Below are 19,075 nucleotides of genomic sequence, written 5' to 3'. Positions count from 1 at the left end.
GGAGGGTGTGACATTGCGTGAACATAGTCTGAAGCAAACAGTCAAAGCAAAATAATATCCTGCCTAAACAAAGATATTAGTGTATATTTATCTCCTTTAAAGACAACATTAAATATTGGACAGCATTCAGACTTAAGAGATTATTTATTGAAAAATTCTTTCACTATAACTATTATTGTGAACCTGAAGCTAAAATCACACTGCGCTTTCTTTGGCTTTCCGTTTACACTGCATTCTGTCTTCCTGGAGCTCAGAATGAGTAGTGACTTTTCACCTCCCTCACTGCTTTCTATTCTCTTTGGAGGTGGCTAAAGTAAAACATATCAGTAGATACTCAGAGCCTCCTATGGGGGTAGAGAGGAAAGAGCAGCCAAGCTGCAGAGCGTTACATAACCCTTTCACTACTTGGACCAAGTCTGAGGTAGGACAAATCCTAAACCATTCTTCATGGTTATAAATAGTTATTCTAGAGTATTACAGATTGTAAATAGTATCTTGCGTATTTCCAATTCTTGAATGTTTGAATATGTTTATATCAATAGCAAATATACCATAGGGAAATCTGAAGAAAGGAGGCCCCAGCTACAGCTTTACAGCATGCCATCCACCTTTCCTATCCATGGCACATCTTCTCTCTGTACAGGCACCAAAACATTAGCAAAGAATGACTGGGAGAGGGGCAGTGGCACAAGCTGGCCCCTCCTGTGCAAAGATAGAAGAAGGAGTAGTCTGGAACAGTACAGGAAAGAGGCATCTGTTATTACATGCATGGGACTGCTGGCTGTGTGTGTTTTCCTAGTTTTCTCTTTTCTCATGTATTTAATGAAATTGAGTAGGTAATATCCATAACATACAGTAATATTGGTATAGGAAATTGCCATAATTTATAGTAATATTCATACATGTAACTATCCTAAAGTATAGGAATATTCATAAATGTAACTACCATAGCATACATTAATATTCATACAAGTAACTGCCATAACATGCAGTAATAATCACTCTAGTAATTACCCAAACACTATATCTATACAACTAAAAAACTTCACATTTTATTTTTTATTTTAACGGCCTTCGGCTCGATCTTGAGCCATGGCAACTTGATGAATGAACTATCTGTAAGAAGATCCATCTTGTGAAAGTCTAGATAGGTCCACTGCCGTTATCTTGATAGAATCAAGTTGCTGTTCTTCCTCTTCGCCTTGTTTCTTCTATTCTTCTGACCATGATGTCCTTCTCCAGTGATTGCTCTCTTCGTATGATGTGTCCAATGCAGGCAAGGATCACCAAACTATGAATTGCCTACTTTGGACGCATCATATGAAGAGAGCAATCACTGGAGAAGGACATCATGGTCAGAAGACTAAAAGGAACAAGGCAAAGAGGAAGACCAGCAACCCAAATGGCTTGATACTATCAAGATATCGGCGGAGAAGACCCTGGTGGACCTATCTAGACTTGCACAAGATTGATCTTCCTACAGATCATACATGCATCAAGTCACTATGGCTCGAGATAGAGCCGAAGGTCGTTAAAATAAAAAATAAAATGTGATGTTTATTAGTTCTATAGATATAGTGTTTGGGTAATTACTAGTATGATTATTATAGTATTTTATGAAAATTATATTATATATTATGATGGTTACGAGTTATATTATTGTATGTGATGCTTGTTAGTTGTATAGATATATTGTGTGGGTTTCCTCTGGGTTCTCAGGTGTCCTCCCACGCTCCAAAGACATACTGATAGGGAATTTAGATTGTGAGCCTCAATGGGGACAGTGATGATAATGTCTGTAAAATGTTGCAGAATATGATAGTGATATATAAGCAAAGCATAATAATAATGATAGCATCACATACGGTAATTTAACTTGCACCCACCATAATATATAATAATATTCATACATGTAATTTACATAACATACTATAATACTCATGCTAGTAATTACATTGTGACATACATTAATATTCATATTAGTACGTAACATAACATACAGTAATAATCATATATAAATTGATTGCGTGCTGTGCTTATATTCTTGGTGTGATATTTTCTTTACCAATGTTTTTGTTGGTATTAACTACTTATATTTAGTGTTATACACATACATAGATATGTGCATAAATCCATATATAGATATATGTCCTATTTAGAATAGTGTTCTGTTTTGAGGGCGAGAAAGAAATGAAAAACACACACACAACCAGACAGCCATAGTGAAGAGTCATATTTCACGACCACATCTGTCATACATTCTCACTTCATTTTTTTTCTTGCAAATTTTATCATTGTAATGTATTTATAACGTGCCAACACGTTGCACAGATCAGTTCAATTGTTTTCGTGAACAATCAAGCACCATACTTTTACACAGTGACAATGTGCACGGAGGAGGAGGAGGAGGTGGGGGTCCATCTGTAGTGTTTACTTGGAAAAATGGTAATAATGGGGTGTTTTATTGGTTGGCTAATAGATTGCAATTACAGGCAAAGGACTGATGACCATGACAAATGGCTCTATCTATCTATCCATCTATCCATCTATCTATCGGTCTATCTATCTATCTATCTATCTATCTATCTATCTATCTATGCAAAGTGTCTTCTTTAAGCTACAACCAGTTAAATGCCTGCTGCTCCGTTGAATAGGGTTTGCATCTGATGAGATGTAGTTTCTCAATGCAACCTTAGAATATCAAGTGGTAGCCACAGAAGAAGTTCACAACTTGTTGACAGACGGCTTTGCCTAGGAGTTTTTTTTTTTTTTTACACGCAGCTGTATACTGAGACACAGCTATGGATTCATTTACATAATACAATTTTCTGAAGCTCCAAGGTTGACTCGGAGAGCTCCAGCACACCATCACTCCTTCCAATTGTTAGATTTCAACCACTAAGATCTGAACAAGGGAATTGGTGTGGTTTGCTTTCCAAAAGAAGAAAAAAAAGCCCTCCGGCTATATGGGCAGATCTACTTGAGAAACCAAACAAATAGGAGGGAAGAGGATTCTTTGTCTAGGGATCTTAGATTTTATCTTATTTACAGAGGAAGAAACTGACTTGGGTGTATGGAGTGATGGCCAGGGGCTCAGTGCTGCAGTGCAAGGAGCAGGCTGCCATCTCCTGCTTCTAGCCTCCATGTGAAGCTCCATTCCCTAATTCTCCCTCTCGCAGCAGCTCGGCTTCAGATCCTGGGACTTTAATCAGGATTTTTAACTATTTTCTTCTGGTTTCTCTCTCTGGAAAAAAGGAACTCCGAGGTCTGATGTTCACTCCAGGACGGCGCAAAGTAAAACTCTGCTCTATTTTATCCTGGAATCTCCTTTTATAGGAATTGTGTGGGAGGAAAGCTGAAGACAATCCAGAGTGACTTCCAAAACTACCGTGAGTATAGATTTATGCACCAAACGCCAACATTTTCATCAATTTTAAGTGAAAAATTTCCAATTTAATTCTTTAGCTATTATGTACGTATATGAAAAGCTTATTTATTTTTTCAAATTATTTTCCTTTTTTTTAATTTGTAAAGCAACGTAAAGTAAATGAACACATATACAATACAGATTGCTGCAGTAAATTTAGTACCCTTTTCCTAAATATTTGTTTGGCTGAAAGTTGCATAGTAATAATAATAATAATAATATTTATTATTATTATTATTATTATTTTATTATATTTTCCTCCTTAGTATATATTTTATTATTAGTAGTATATTTTCCCCTTATAATTGTTATTATTCATATTATTCTATTTTCCTCCTAAAGTAATAATAATAATTTCAAGAGGAAAATATAATAATAATAATAATAATAAAAAATAAATTATTATTATGCATTTATTGTTTCCGTTAAAAAATACATAGATATATTCATATATCTATCTATATATCTATATATATATATATAGAGAGAGAGAGAGATAGATGTATATACATATACATCTATATATATGTGTGTAAATGTTTTAATTATACATATGGAGAAAGCATTATGAATTAGGCCTACATTGGACTTTCTTTTTTTTTGGTAAAACCAAAGTCAATGTGGATTCATATTTTATAGCCAGATACAAGAATATTGATCATAACAATTGTATTTTTACAATAATAAATATTATAAAATAACTGACAGTTTTATTTTATTTTTTACATAACATTTATTTAGTTGTTGTATGTAAAGACAAATAAACTAAAAGTATTACAATTTGCATTCAATAAAAAAAAATTAAATTTAAATAAAATAAATATTTTATTCAAAATGTAAATCCCCATGAATGACCCTTCTTGATAAAAAAAAATCTAGGTAAGCAGATTTTCTTTTGCGATATGATTATTAAATAAATGCAGAGTACACAAAATCTCCTGTTTTCTTTGGAAAGATTAAAAATACAACTCGACAAAAATCACTTACTTTTATGTCAGCTGCATTTATTTTGATAAGACGGCTGCTTCCATTTTGAAAATCTCCAAGCTTTTGGAAAAAAAAATTTTTTCAAATTATAGTCATTTTATAAAAAAAAAATGCTTCAAGTAAGCAAAAATACAAGGCTTCAGAACCCATAATTTGTGTAGATTCTGCTTTTGCTTTGAAATTTCCAATCCTTTCCCATTTACAGTTTACGTTTCATAGAACGTTATTAACTTTTTTGGCCTGATCCGGAGTTTTGCTGTCAGACGCTTTTGATTTCGTAATTTTACAAAGTATAATAAACACTGTAAAAGTCATGAATTCTGCTCCGCATCCTGAGCTCTGTGGTAGGGAAAATGTGAGAAAATGTGAACCCAAAGCCTTGTTTGATGATCTCGCGTAGCAAGTCTGCCTTCTGGAAATAATTTTTGGAGGTTGAAGTGCATGGTATTAACAGATTTAATGTGGCTATTCAACGGATTGGTGGGATACCAGGCGAAGTTTAACCCCTCCATCCCCACAGGGCCTTGAAACACCCCTATAATTCTTCCCAGCCTTACAGAGGTTAACAAAAATGCTTCTGTCAGCCAATCAGAGAAATTTCCATCTGTGAAGAATTATGTGTTTAATTAGTAAAAACAGGCGACTTAACTACCTCATTAACTAATCAGTACTTGAATTTTGCTGCTCCTAAATTTACATCAGAGGATCCTGTCCCTGATGCCCCGTGTCATGGGCAGATTGCTGACTCTAGCACTAAATACAGTCCCCATATAGAGGAGCAGGACTATGATATTTTTTCTTCCATACTTTTTTCTGTATGTTGTAAGTTCAGATAGATTTCCTGTATAATGGAAACGGCCAACGTGTCTATCACTTATCAAGTAATAAGTGTGGGATCATTTTAGAATAACACATACAGTGGTGAAAAAATACATGTCAGCACTACCCAGAGATGAATTTTCCCTGTCTGGCTTTCTACCCCCCTCTTCAACATCATAATTTTTTACCACGGACGGACGGACGGAGAGCGTATGAGGAATGGGGGGTGTGAGCATGTGAAGTGTAGCATTTTGTAAACTGTAACTAATTTTGCTCACATCTGTGTCTAATTGTTGTCTGCCTTCACATTCTTAAGAGTCCATTTATTTTCTCTGGGCCACTATGTGGATTCAGCTGACCAGCCTAAGTGAGGATTAGTTGTCTTAAAGTTATTTTGATTAAGAAGTCATTTCTTCTTAATCTGGTAACACAGAACACATGGTTGAAATACTCATTTAAATACACGCGGATACCTTGTTTTCTTTTTTAAAAAATAGACATATATATATGAATGGCTCGGTGTGTTTTGTATTGATGAACTTGTGTTTGCATATTTGATATAGTAATGGGTTTTGTTTAGTAAATTCATATAAATTATTGCATGTATATCCATCCATCTATCCATCCATCTATCTGCTACTTTTCTACTTGTCTATTTATCTATTGATCTGCCCATCTGAACATTTAAAAATCCATAGATATAGCATGCATGCTTGTTTTCATTCTTTCTTTCTTCTCTCTCTATTTCTCTCTTTCTTTATTTCTTTCTTTTCTTCACACATTTTATTCTTACATAGGCTAAATTAATTTACGGGCCTAGCTGATAAGCATACCGGCTCAACAATGTGATCTATCTATCCGCTACTTTTCTACTTGTCGAAGTATCTATTGATCTCCCCATCTCGTCATCCAACCATCCATATCTATACAGCCTGCAGGCTTGTTTTCTTTCTTTCTTTCTTTCTTTCTTTCTTTCTTTCTTTCTTTCTTTCCTTCTTTCCTTCCTTCTTTCCTTCTTCCTTTCTTTCTTTCTTTCTTTCTTTTCTTCACACATTTTAGTGTTACATAGGTTAAATGAATTTACTGGCCTAGCTGATCTGCTTACCTGTTCAACAATCTGATCTATCTATCATATCTACCTATTCTTTTATTTATCACACATGCCAATTATTTAATACATGATAGCTGAAAAAAAGTATAGGGCCCTTTTTTCAGTAATAAATAATAGATTCAATCTGTCACCTATCAACACATTTGATGCATATATAGGCTAAATAATTTACATGGCTAATCGATCTACCTGTCTACCTATTAATCTATTTTCTATCTATCTATCTATCTATCTATCTATCTATCTATCAATATCTAGCTATCTATCTACAATCACATTTTATGCACATACCATTTAAATTAGCTGATTTATCTGTCTACCTATTTATCAATGTCAATTGTCATCTTTTCACTTGTTTACCAAACTGTTCTCTCTGTCTATCATCTATCTATCATCTATCTATCTATCTATCTATCTATCTATCATCTATCTATCATCTATCTATCTATCTATCTATCTATCTATCTATCATCTATCTATCTATCATCTATCTATCTTTCTATCCATATATTTATCTAATGTCTATCTATCTGTCTATTTATCCATATATCTAAATATATATATATATATATATAAATATATATATATATACAGTATATATATATATATCCATCTATCTATATTTATTTATATATCCATATCTATCTATATATTTCATAGCTATCCATTTATCCATAATAATGCACATTATTACATAAATATTAACTTTAAAAAAGAAGTATTGATTTTTTAATGCACGTACACAAGATTCAGTCTATTTACCACTATACACACATTACTATACACATATATTGTGCACATGTGTACGAGAATCAATGTCAGAGGTGAGTTGATACAGTTAATATATGCTATGTCTGGACTTATGAGATGGAGCTTATGGATAATGTAGGTGGAGTAGAAAAATGTAGCTTTAAATTGGCAATTGTTGTGTAAAACAGGAATGTTTTGGAAATAATAGGCATTAGTAAAAGGCCCCCCAAAAAGTGAATTTTTCTCAACAGACCTGATTGCACTTAAAATACCTCATCTCTATCTTTTGTGTTGAAAGCATCAAAGAGCCATCAGTAGAGAATGAATGGAGGCACACATCAAAGTTTCCGGGCGCAGGTCTATGGACAATATGTTCCTGTGGCCTATGAAAAGTTTGCTTGTGCTTCCTAAACCTGAGGTCTTTCTACACCTTGGTCCTTATCACCTGTTTTCTGTATACACTGCCTGCATTAATGCACATCATCAACAAGTGACTGATCTTGGAAACCTTCTCACCAAACTTACCAGAGATCCAATCTCTGAGTCCGTCTCTATCCAAGTTAAAGGCAATATGCGTGAGATCCACAACGTCGCGCACAAAAGGGAGAAAGGAATCCTCGCCGCTCTATTATATACATACAAATTGCAAACTCACTTATACAAATACACAGAAATTGAGTCATCCTCTCTGTGAAAGAAAACATAGTGCGTGGGTTTTCTAAGGCAAGTCCTGATTAAACAAGGTAGAAATTTACGCTTGTTTACATTGTATTTTCGGTGTTTACCTCGTGTGCGGTTTTCAGGTTTGCCCAATTAGGGCGAGAAAAATAGAAGAACTGTACAATCACATTACAAATTACAGCCTCATTCCTCCATTTCCCCTTAGCAAACCTGGAAATTGAGCAGTACATTTTTAAATAAGTTGTAAGAAAAAAGTTGGTTGATACAATTAGGATACTGTCAGGAGTAAAAGTGTCTGAGGGGGCAGTGATCACAAGAGATCAGGGATTCTTCAAGGATGCTGCCCTCGGCTTACTGCCTCTTCTTCTTCTGTTCAGCATGATTATTGTTAATAACTACCTTATCCATGCACCTTGTACTGGCTACCTTAGAAAAACTGATTTGCATGTTGATTGGGGGAGGGGTAATCCATTTTGCAGCTGTCATAGACCAATGATGAATCACTATCCCTGCCATTTGGCCGCCTTCCCCCTGACAGGGAGAAAGAGGAGGGGAACAGCAGGGAGAATCCACACTTCAGACTTCTAACATGAAGACAAAATGAGTCTACTTGCCAGTGTCTTCTTCTGTGTAGCTTCTGTCTAGTATCAGTCTAGCGAGGCTCAACTGTGGCCACCAATTCAGGCTGGAGAGTTGGATATAATAATAACGCTACTTGTATGTTGTGACTTCTAGGTATAAAAGAAAACAACTTTTAGATCAGGTCAGATGTTGCGGTTTCTCCTTATCAAAGGTAGGAATCATTTTGTTTTTCTTTCTTTTTAAAACTTTACTGTAAATTAATTGTGCGGTATGTGTATGGAAGCTGCTTTGATTTATTATTGTTGCAATGTTTATGGATGGAATAGATGGATGGATAGATAAATAGATAGATAGATAGATAGATAGATAGATAGATAATAGATAAATGTTAAATGTTAAAATTGGTTATCCTTAGTTGAATATGATGTTAACTCATTGCTTATCTTACATATAAGCCATATTTCTATGTGTGCTTTGTTTCAAATGATCTGAGTCATTATTAAGTACTGACACTTACTTTCTATCATTTACATAAAAAGATGTGTAACTCATTTTTAATATCACCAGAACAATTTGACGCTAATATAATGACACTGACTTTAATCAGAAATAAGAGTAATAAGTTGCTTGTAAAAAGTATTTCAGTTGCAATAATCTGCGGTGTGATTGTTATTACACAACTTTTATTATTATTATTACTATTGTTATTATTATTAATATTATTTTGACTATTACAGTTAAGCAAAAATACACGCAAATTTGCAAAGAAAATGTAAAATGTATGCTGATAAAATGACGATATCTTTTCTAGAAATGGAACTTTGATTTCTTTTCTTGCCATTACGTTCTGACCAATGTGTACAGAAAGTATTAAACTCTTTGTGCTGCTGGAACTTATTGTGCTGCTGTCTCATTGCCTTAGTGACAGCTGAGCTCTAGCCCTGTAGTAAAATAGTTGTATGGAACCACTGTATGGTTGGGTCTTATCCCTTTTCAATTGGGCACGCTTGATATAATCCACAAAGCAAACAACTAAGCAGACATAATAATGTTTTAATGCTGCATTTGTTTCAGCGGAAACAGAGGAACAATTAAGTAGTTTGCCAGAGTAAACACGTGCATCATGAATACCCCATTTGCTGTCACAGGACTGCAGGCTACATCAATTGCTTCAAGTGTTTGTAGACCCTTTAAAAAACACAATTGGATGATAAATCATGGCAGCTTGTGAGTGCTGAGGGCTAATTCAATGACAGTAGGCTGTTTGCATTGATAGACTGATAATGCAGATAATTATCTCTATCAGAAGCAGGCAGGAGGAGGGTTAATACAATGCCATATTGAATGTGCACAGTCACATTGGTCACAGGCTAATGATCTTTACCTTTAGGGCAGTAGCTGATCATCTGTATTAATATTGGTATTTAGAAAGTACAAGAATAAAAGGCCATCATGTACAAGGTTAGAACAAAGAGTACACAGTCATAATTATATTATTATAACATGGAGACGCTACAGAAATACAAGGAGTATTTAACGACAAACTCTTTGTACATTGTAGAATATTTCATTGTAGATTAATTGCATAAACAATAACATAAATAATATTAATAATAATATAATTAATACAATAAGTCAATCATTATTATATTATGATGATATTGACTCTTGTAATATTTATTTTTTTTATTATTATATAGTAAGATATGTTTTAGGTTTCACCATCTGCTTCTTAGTTTCAGATACCGCAGTAGTAAAATCTTACTTGATTGTTATTAAAGAACAGGCAACAGGCTGTGTTTTTTTATGCTATGGAGCCTTGAACATATGGTACAGAATTGCACTAATAGATTGTTTCTGTGGTAGAGCAGAGGGGGTGGGAGGATTAGCTATGATAGCTGTCCATTGTATTCATGGCTGAAATTGGCTTCATTTCAGGTCTATGGAAATGCAGGATCTAGCTAGTCCTCATAGTCGACTTAGTGGCAGTAGTGATTCTCCCAGTGGGACAAGCCTTGATAACTCTCACATAAACAACAATTCCATGACACCAAATGGCACAGAAGGTAAGTGGCTCGAAACAAGTGGCCTCCAACAATGGCATTTGCTTTCCATAGTTTATTTTATTGAGTCTGTATGTTCATGTGTGCAAAATGTGAAAAATTTCAAAGAAGGACTGAAAGGTTTAGAAAATATTAAAATGTGCACAATACAAATACTTGATAAATAATCATCTTTATTTAATATATTAGATGGAAATAAGTAATAAGTGAATCCAACTGATATCCCTGACAAACTTAAAAAACTTATAGTTAGATTAGGATCTATTGAATAAAAATGTACACTGTTTTTCTCGGGAATATCCCAAAAATAGTTGGTAGGATGCTATATGGTATCTCATGTCGAGGTTCATTGAGTAGTTGCTTGACTACAATGACATTGGGTAGGTTATTATGTAACGGCCTTTGGAATAGGATCTTAGAAATAGATGTGATGAATGGAGTTGGTGTAGATCACTTATTTGGTGGATGCCATTGATGAATATGAATGGTTAGACTAGAAGTCTTCAAGTCTTCAACCTGTGGATTGTAATGATCTTTGACTGGTATCTTATCAGTGACAATCTAGAAGTAAATATTCCTGGATAAGTTATCTGTCAAAATCTCAATACTTGTTTTGTGGCTTGCCTCATAAGTTTTCTGCTTGTTTTGATACTAGTTATTATAAGACTCTTAAAAAATCTTAATGAGCAGATGGCCTATAAGTAGTCAGAAGGTGTCAATATGTAATGTTACATAAATAAGTATTTCACAACAACCACAGAAGCGTAATATCCTTTGTACAGGTATTAAATGTTGTGTTACCCTTTAATTAGACTGATTATATGATCCCCTCTCTTTTGTTACTTTGATCAACATAAGTTTGCAAAACCTTCACTTAAATTGGTCGGCCAAATGTTGCCCAACTCCCAGATTTGTATTGGTTGTTGGATAAGCATTGCAGTCTATTATTTGGCTTTACTTATTTTTTAATGTCTTTTATAAGACCTTTTAAAAGAATTTACAATAAGAGTTAATATTTGTTCATGTCAAATATCGCGGGGGAGCATGTAAGATATCGGAAACTTCAAAAAGTTTCTGTTAAGGGTTTGATCAACTATTAGCGCAAGTCATAGAGAACATGATTTATTTTCGTGGATAGTTTCTTCAATCTGGCTTTTAGAAAGTATCAGAAAAATAATATAACTAGATCAATATAAAATATAGAATGAGATTTTCTTTGTCCTGATTATTGAGAGTTTTTTGATCACAGAATATAAGCTCAAAGTGTACAGTGTTGACTTTTAAAACAATTTAATTTCATTATCACTACAAGGAGCCAAATGGTCAACTACGATAACCCAAAGAGCAGATGTTTTTATGCTTTGGCTCCTAAGCAGTTTTACATGCAACTGACTTTACTGGATTTAGTAATGTAAGCAGCATATAGAACTTTACAGTTATATGCTGGTCATAAATAAATTATAGGACACAGATACATAACCAATGGTTATAACTGTAAGTGGATTTCGATGATCGGAATGGTTTGGTTTGTCTGGGTCTGGACTGAGACCTATCGGTTTTGTCTGTAAACTAAAATACATTGTTGAAAGCTGAGTTGTCTTAAATGCTTACTTGGATATTGCTAAGAACATTCACTTACAGCAATGTAAATGGACAGTTTTCCATATTTTTTTTTACTTATCATGACAGTTCTTTTTACCCGTATGTTGATTTATATGTGCTATAAATCTATTATACTAAAAATATATGCAATCCACTTATGTAACAATTACATAATATAATATTACGATCACAACTGTTCTCTTTGGTTGCAGAAGTGATCTGGTGACATACAGATCCCTCCCACTGTGTCACCAGAAGCTTGTAATGTGGATCCCACTTTCAGACTGCACACTGCCATCTTTAGCATGCTGACGGAGCTGGACAGAAAGCATCTGAATTTTCAATTCAGCCTGTCAGAGATCCCATTAATATCTGATAGGCCAAATCTAGTAAAGTGATCACAGAAATGTAAAGTTTTAGAGGACACTAAGACCCCAATCCACAATTGCCTTTGCGCCTTATTTTCAGGGGTAAAAATAGCTGTAATAGTGATTTTTATTTTCACACTTTTTCCAGTATTTAATTTGAACCTATTCTTAAGATAACTTTACTTGGTTTCTTCTTTTTTTCAACAATGTGGGTGTGTTTTTCCTTATGCAAATATTTTAGGCAAATTCATCTTTTGTGATTTTTCGAAATGTTGTAGAAATTTTTGCATAATTATACTCCAGTACCCACCTGGAGTATAAAATCTGTCAAGTTTTATTTCCGCGCAGTTGAAGACTAACTAGCGACATTTTATGGTATCATGTAACATTTTGCTTTTTTAAAGGCTCAAAAAAGGTAAAAGACAAAAAAGTCTGATTTTGCTTAAAAGTCATCAACCCATGTGCACCATTTTAAAGATTTGGGAACAAATAAACAGCTACAAATACCACAAGACAATAAAGAAAAGTCACTTACAAAGAGAACATATGATTAATCGAGACCTAAATGTTTTAGTAGAATGATATAATCAAATACATAAAAATCAAAACACAGAAAGGTTCATCTTGATGGACTTATGCCTTTTTTGAACCTATGTAATTATGTAACAATCACATTTTAGACTTATCTGTAGGGGCAATTTCAGGCATTGATTAATTTAGAATAGAGGTTATCACTTACAGATATTTCAGAAGTAAGAATTGATAAAAACATGTTTAAAGTTTTTCATTAATGGGAAGATTCATCATGAATTTATCCTTTGAATTGATGCTGCTGTTTATCTCAGCACTGGGATCAGTTTCTAATAGTTTACTTCAGTCCTGCTCTTATTTTCTTACCACATTAAAAAAAAATTCATAGGAAGCCATTTCACCCATCAGTATATTTTTATGGCATGGGTGAAAACTAGAGGACCCAAAGGAAACCCAAACAAGCAAAGGATGAACATACACACGCTCCATGTAGATGATTCCCAGGTCAGATTTCATTCACATGCTGACTACAGTACTGCCCCTGCCCATTGTCTAATATTGTATCACATACGTTGGAGGCCTTAGTTAATGTATCAATAAGCCTGTAAAATGGTAAACTGCATTTTTTTCAAACTTTTTCTCATTTCTGGTGTTTTTCTCACTTTTAATCTGGAGGATTCACTTACTATATTTGCCACACCCTGCTACAACAACAACTACTACTTATACTACTTATACTACAACTACTATTACTACTACTTTTACTATTACTATCCCAGTAGAAGATCACTGTTTACATTTATTATACTGTAGTTCTTTCTATATCCAATGGATCAGGATTACATTAGTGACCTAGTGGTTAATGGTCTTGGAAATAATTCACTTTTTGACACACTGTAATTTTTCATTGTATAGTGGTATATTATTTACTGTTTGAGGAGTCTTACTCATATATTTGCTTAAAAATTTAGCACTTAAGGAATTATTCTGATAGGAAACATCTTATGCTAATATTTTATGGCTTACTTCATGTATATTCTGGTAATTAAAAGAAGTGCCAGTGCCACTTCTTAGGAAAAATACGTTGATATATGTATTTCCTAAATGAAACTCACTTTTTTTATTCTGTCCATTTTCTGATAGTTTCTGTGTTTTTGAGTTTCCTTAATCATATTTATATATTTTTTTATAATTGTTTAAATTGCTTTAAAATTTTACTAAGATTTATTTTATTGCCCCGATTATATCTTTATGGTGTTTAAGTTAATTTGTCCCTAATATTTTATTGGCTACTTGCTACATTCTAACATTATATGCAAGATAGTATTAATAGCAATATTTTCTTAAAATTATCTTGCATCATAAAACCAGCCCCTGATAAGTATAAGGTTACTGTGATTCCTTCCCTGATCCATACATGGAGAAGGTTTCTCATCTTACATGATTTTTACCACCTAAGAGATGCATTGTAAATAGATATAAATCTGATGTAAAAGCACAATTATCTCTCATTCTGAAATCCTTGATTCTTACAGTGCGATTTAATGGGGAACTTTTATATAAAAATTCTCCAGATGATATCTTAGTAGTGTTCTGCGCTGCTAGGATGGGGAACTCTTGCCAGAATTTAACTGTTCTTCATTGTTTCAAACAGAAATAAAAAAAATGTAGTTCAGTCAAAGTTGAGTTTTTATTATTTTCCTTTTTTTTTTGTTGCAGTTAACCATTTCCTTGCTGCAACTTGCGACTGCAGCATTAAAGTTTTACTTTCAACACTATAGTAATTAATTATGCAGATGTTTTAATTACTTAGACGTCATTCACACTGAATTCTTAGATCATATTCTTGGACTTGTATGTCTGGTAAAAAATTAAAGGGATCTCATTATTGGCCTGTAAGTAGTTCTTATTGATTAGTATTATTTGAAAGGAGACAAAAAAACTAACCTATTTAGAATTTTTTTGGGAAGCAAAAAGGATTAAAATATTACAAAAAAAGATCTGCTCTGAATATTCTTTCATCATTTAGATCCATAGGTAAAAGGTTGGAAAATTGATTTCAATGAGACGTCAATGTTGCATCATCAATGTGCAATAAAAAATGAAGATTACCTTTAAAATTCTAGATTTATTTTCCACTTTTGAAACAGGAACATATATTTTGTCAAACTTTTTTTCAATAAATTGTAAAAAAAAAAGTAGTAAATAGTTAAATAAATAAAGAACCCCTAAAAATGAAACTATATAATTAGACTGAAATTGTTACATTCTCTTCATGTGTATTCACAGTTAACTGATTTACATAGCTCAATATATTCAATCCTCAGCATTACAAATAAATAATAAGCTGTAAAGAAATTGTTTGCATTGCCCTTTTTTTTACATATTTGCTTACATGGAAAATGACAAAGCTTTGGTTTGTTTTATATTTCTCATATATTACATTCCTTATAGAGACATTTTTTCTGACCGTACATCTGGGTATCTAGAGAAATCAGTAGGGCAGCCGGCTCCCCCCAAGTCCAAATAATAAATTATTTACACAAAAAAGTATTAGTAAAGGAAGATCTGCACGAAAAGATGCCCAGCAGGTTCTTTTGTTTGCCTTTTGCCTTCAGGGGACAGCCTGCCTTTCCTGACTGGTTGCAATGTGCTAGTACGCAGACCACTGCAGTTTTCTGTACATTTTCCAAAGAAATATAATATTAATAGCATGGCGAGAAGTGTTCTTGAAATATTTGCCTGTATGCGATACAGTATTTCAGTATTCTGCCTGACAGAGTGTTTATACCTTATAATCCTCTCCTTTACTGGGTAACATTATTTCCCTACAGTAATATGTCACAAGCAAACAATATAAAAGGGGTATCTTCACATCTGAAAGTTATCCCTTATCCATGGGAGAGGGGAAAACTACTAAATCGGTCCAGGCACAACCATTGGGCCCCCACAATTGAGGTTTCTGGGGCTCTGAATAGTGTGTGAATGGAGCAGTGGTCAATCATGTGAAATGCTGCTCCATTCACTTTTAATAGGACTACCGGGGCAGTACTCAGCTGGTCTTCTCCACTACCATAAGAATTAATAGAGTGACAGTGGGGATGATGAACTACTGCTCCATTCACACTGGTTCTCCGAATCAGTGCGGGTCTCAACAATCAGATCGGGAAGTTATCCATTATCCCATGGTTAAAGGACAACATCCAAATTTGAGAATATACTTCTAAGAGTTCATAATCAGCTTGTCAGGCTTTGTTTTTATTTATCCAGCTTTCTTTCTTTTTTTCCTCAAGCTACAGTAATGCAAGAGGGAAAGTAATGTGGGAACTTATTTCATAGTTTTCTATGTTTTCTAGAAGCATTCGGAGTCATCTGGTTTATCAATTGTTGCAATTGACTCTTCAAGGAGCAGGATCCAAAAATGTTGCATGTTGCTTTTCTTGACAGTAGTATAAACAACCAGGGGACAACTGGGGCAGTCGTGACACCGGTTGTGAGTTGTGGTACAAGAAAATTGATCCTGATGTAACATAAATGAGACTCCATACTATTTAAGGAGACATCTTGTAATATATAGGTAAGTATACAGTAAGTAGTATAGGCTCTATCTATACTTACTCCTTTTGTTCTTATACTTTACTATCATAGTACTACAAGTCAACAAACATATTGGATTAAAGGGGTTGCCCAGTCTTAAACTACAAGTCTGGAGTCATTCTATAAGGGAATTATGGCAGGCACTCATTGGTAGGTTTTCGTGTTCAGTGGTAGTTGAAGTACAAATTATCATGAATTACCACGGCACTCATTGGATCCAAATGATACAGCATAAGTCTGTCCGAGAAAAATGTCTGCAGACCGAAACGTTGGCCTTTTCTATACAGACTTATGCTGCATCAATAAACATTATATAATGTGGATCAAATCAGTGCCGTGGTAATTCATGATAATTTGCAGTCATTCTATGTGATTGTAGATTTGTGAATCCTCACATCACGCACTGCGTTCTGTGAGGATTCTCCGATGCAGACAGCGAGAGCAACAGGTGCGTGACGGAAAATTTGTTATCTGCATACACGTGGTCACGTGCCAAAATAGATGGCCGCAGCCTAGCTCAATACAAGTGTATTGAGTGATGTCAGATACAGTCTAGTCAGAATGTGGCCAGAATTATGCAAATCACATACTTGCGATCTCATGAATGCCTGCTCCTGATGCCGGCATCAGAGCAGTGCACGATGTGAGGATTCACAAGTCTGCAGTTACATAGAGTGACTTGTATCTACCACGATCTAACTGTTTGATAGAATTTAGCATTAAATCAGTTACTGAATTTATTGCCGAATTATTTAGAAATGGAATTATTTCCAATTGGATTTGACAGTGTATTAATATTTTAAGAATTGGGGACACCTTAATATTGGTAGACGGTGAAAAAGAGTGACTGAAGACTTGTAACTTAAGACCAAACAATCCCTTTAAAGTTGGCAAAGCCCACTTATTTTGACTATGTAATTTGTATGGAGTGCTTTGACTCCACTTCGACATCTGTCAGGGAAGAAGAAAGATTAGGTATTTGAACATTTTTCCTGGAGATTTGATGCTGCCAGATGAGTCAGGCATTGGCTTACTCTCCTCTTCCCAAGCAGAACAGATGCATAAATTCGATGCTGGGATCAGCAGGGATCATTGATGATGGACTCCTATCTGATGTGTATGACTAGTATAAGTACCACTGGGATGTAATTTCTCTACCTTATCAGGGATCTAACCATATGGAGCCAATATAATGCAGTCACGGCCAGATCAGGGTGCCTGATGGTCCAATGGCTGCTCCAAATATAAGAGGACAGTGGTATTATAAAATGCAGATGAGATAATTATGCCTCTGTGCTTGAGCTTTGAATAGTTAAATCTCATCCAATTTAGCCACTAATTTGTATTACTTATATGAATTAAAATCTTCCTGTTGAACACTTGAGCAAGGGATTAAGATCAATCTACTTTTAGTCAGTTTTATAAAAACTGTAGACACAATTGGCAATGAAGATGGAATAAATAAAACAGGTCATGTACCTTAGTTACAACTCTAATGTGCATTGGTACAGCCTGACTCTGTGATAATTGCTGTCATGGCTTGCTGGATATAAGGTTATTTTGTGTGATGGCAGCTTCTTCTCATTAATGCAGTGATCACACTTAGGAAGTCAAGGGAGATAGTGATAGGCTGGCACTTTGGCCAATCATGTACCTGCACCATGGAGTGGGAGAGATATGTGCATTATGCAGACAGTCATCTCAATTAAAAAACAGTTTTCAAGTAATCAAAGGTAATAGAGAATTTTGGCAGATCACCAACTTAATATGTTAATGTGGTCTACCAGGGACATTAGGTTGGCAACAGATTTAACAAGTATCTAATATCTATGGTCACCTTAACAAATACTGCTAGCTTTGCAATTTCATAAATTGTCACGGCACAAATCTCATGGGAGAACTTTCCTATGTGCACATTCCAATTAGGAATATTAGCACCATAGCTCTGAATCTTGGACAAACTGACACGTGCATTTATATTCCCCTGATGAATCTAAATAAAGAAAATGCGTCAGGAGGCACGAAAGGGACAGTTTAGGGCATCTTTGTTGTAAGGGTTAACTGTGGACTGTCCTTGTCAAGGCGGGAGTCTTTCAGGTTAACCATGGTAGTCAATAGGGCCTTTTAGGGTTAGAACCAGAACTACTACTTTTGGGGAACAGGAGCCATTTTGACAAGAACTGATATGTGATGACTCTACTGGACCTCCAGATGGGTGAAAGTGGTTACATTTTTACTCCTCTTTATTTTTCTACTCATGCTTCTGTGTTTTTAAAGATGAGAAAAATTGTAGATTTATTCCTTGACTAATTGAGGTGGGTCTTTGAGGTTATGGACCAACTTTAAAAAACTGATCACTGTCAGTAAGAATTACGACCCATGTGTCCTGCTATGAGTAGTTTTGTTTGATTTTCGAAACACTTATTTGTCTGTCTTTTCCTTTTTGTTTTACTTTTGGTTATCACTTGTATGGACAGGAGACATTTAATTATCTCCTTTAAGGGATTGTAGCTGCAAAGAATTTTTGAAGTTATCATTAAAGGTTATGTATTGAACA

The 19,075-nt window shown here is 34.5% G+C and overlaps 1 protein-coding gene across 7 annotated transcripts in view; it reads left to right on the top strand.

The window, feature by feature from the left end:
• The first annotated feature begins 337 nt into the window (after positions 1-337).
• Positions 338-19,075, top strand: part of EYA1 (EYA transcriptional coactivator and phosphatase 1) — a 146,652-nt gene continuing 127,914 nt past the window's right edge. For 2 of the 7 annotated variants that reach the window (XM_073679437.1, XM_073679436.1), the window contains exons 1-3: positions 2,595-3,389; positions 8,511-8,568; positions 10,296-10,423. In XM_073679437.1, the coding sequence (XP_073535538.1) occupies positions 10,300-10,423 (124 nt within the window). In that variant the 5' untranslated portion in view covers positions 2,595-3,389; positions 8,511-8,568; positions 10,296-10,299. Of the gene's footprint in view, positions 422-2,594; positions 3,390-8,510; positions 8,569-10,295; positions 10,424-19,075 lie in introns of those variants that run through there. The other 5 variants (XM_073679435.1, XM_073679434.1, XM_073679430.1 and 2 more) reach the window with 4 other exon arrangements.

The sequence above is a fragment of the Phyllobates terribilis genome, unplaced genomic scaffold (genome assembly GCF_046119375.1).
Source record: "Phyllobates terribilis strain yellow unplaced genomic scaffold, ASM4611937v1 Scaffold_4__5_contigs__length_816908805, whole genome shotgun sequence".
NCBI lineage: Eukaryota > Metazoa > Chordata > Amphibia > Anura > Dendrobatidae > Phyllobates > Phyllobates terribilis.
Note: the sequence above shows the minus strand (reverse complement) of the source record. Positions and strands in the feature narration are given on the sequence as shown.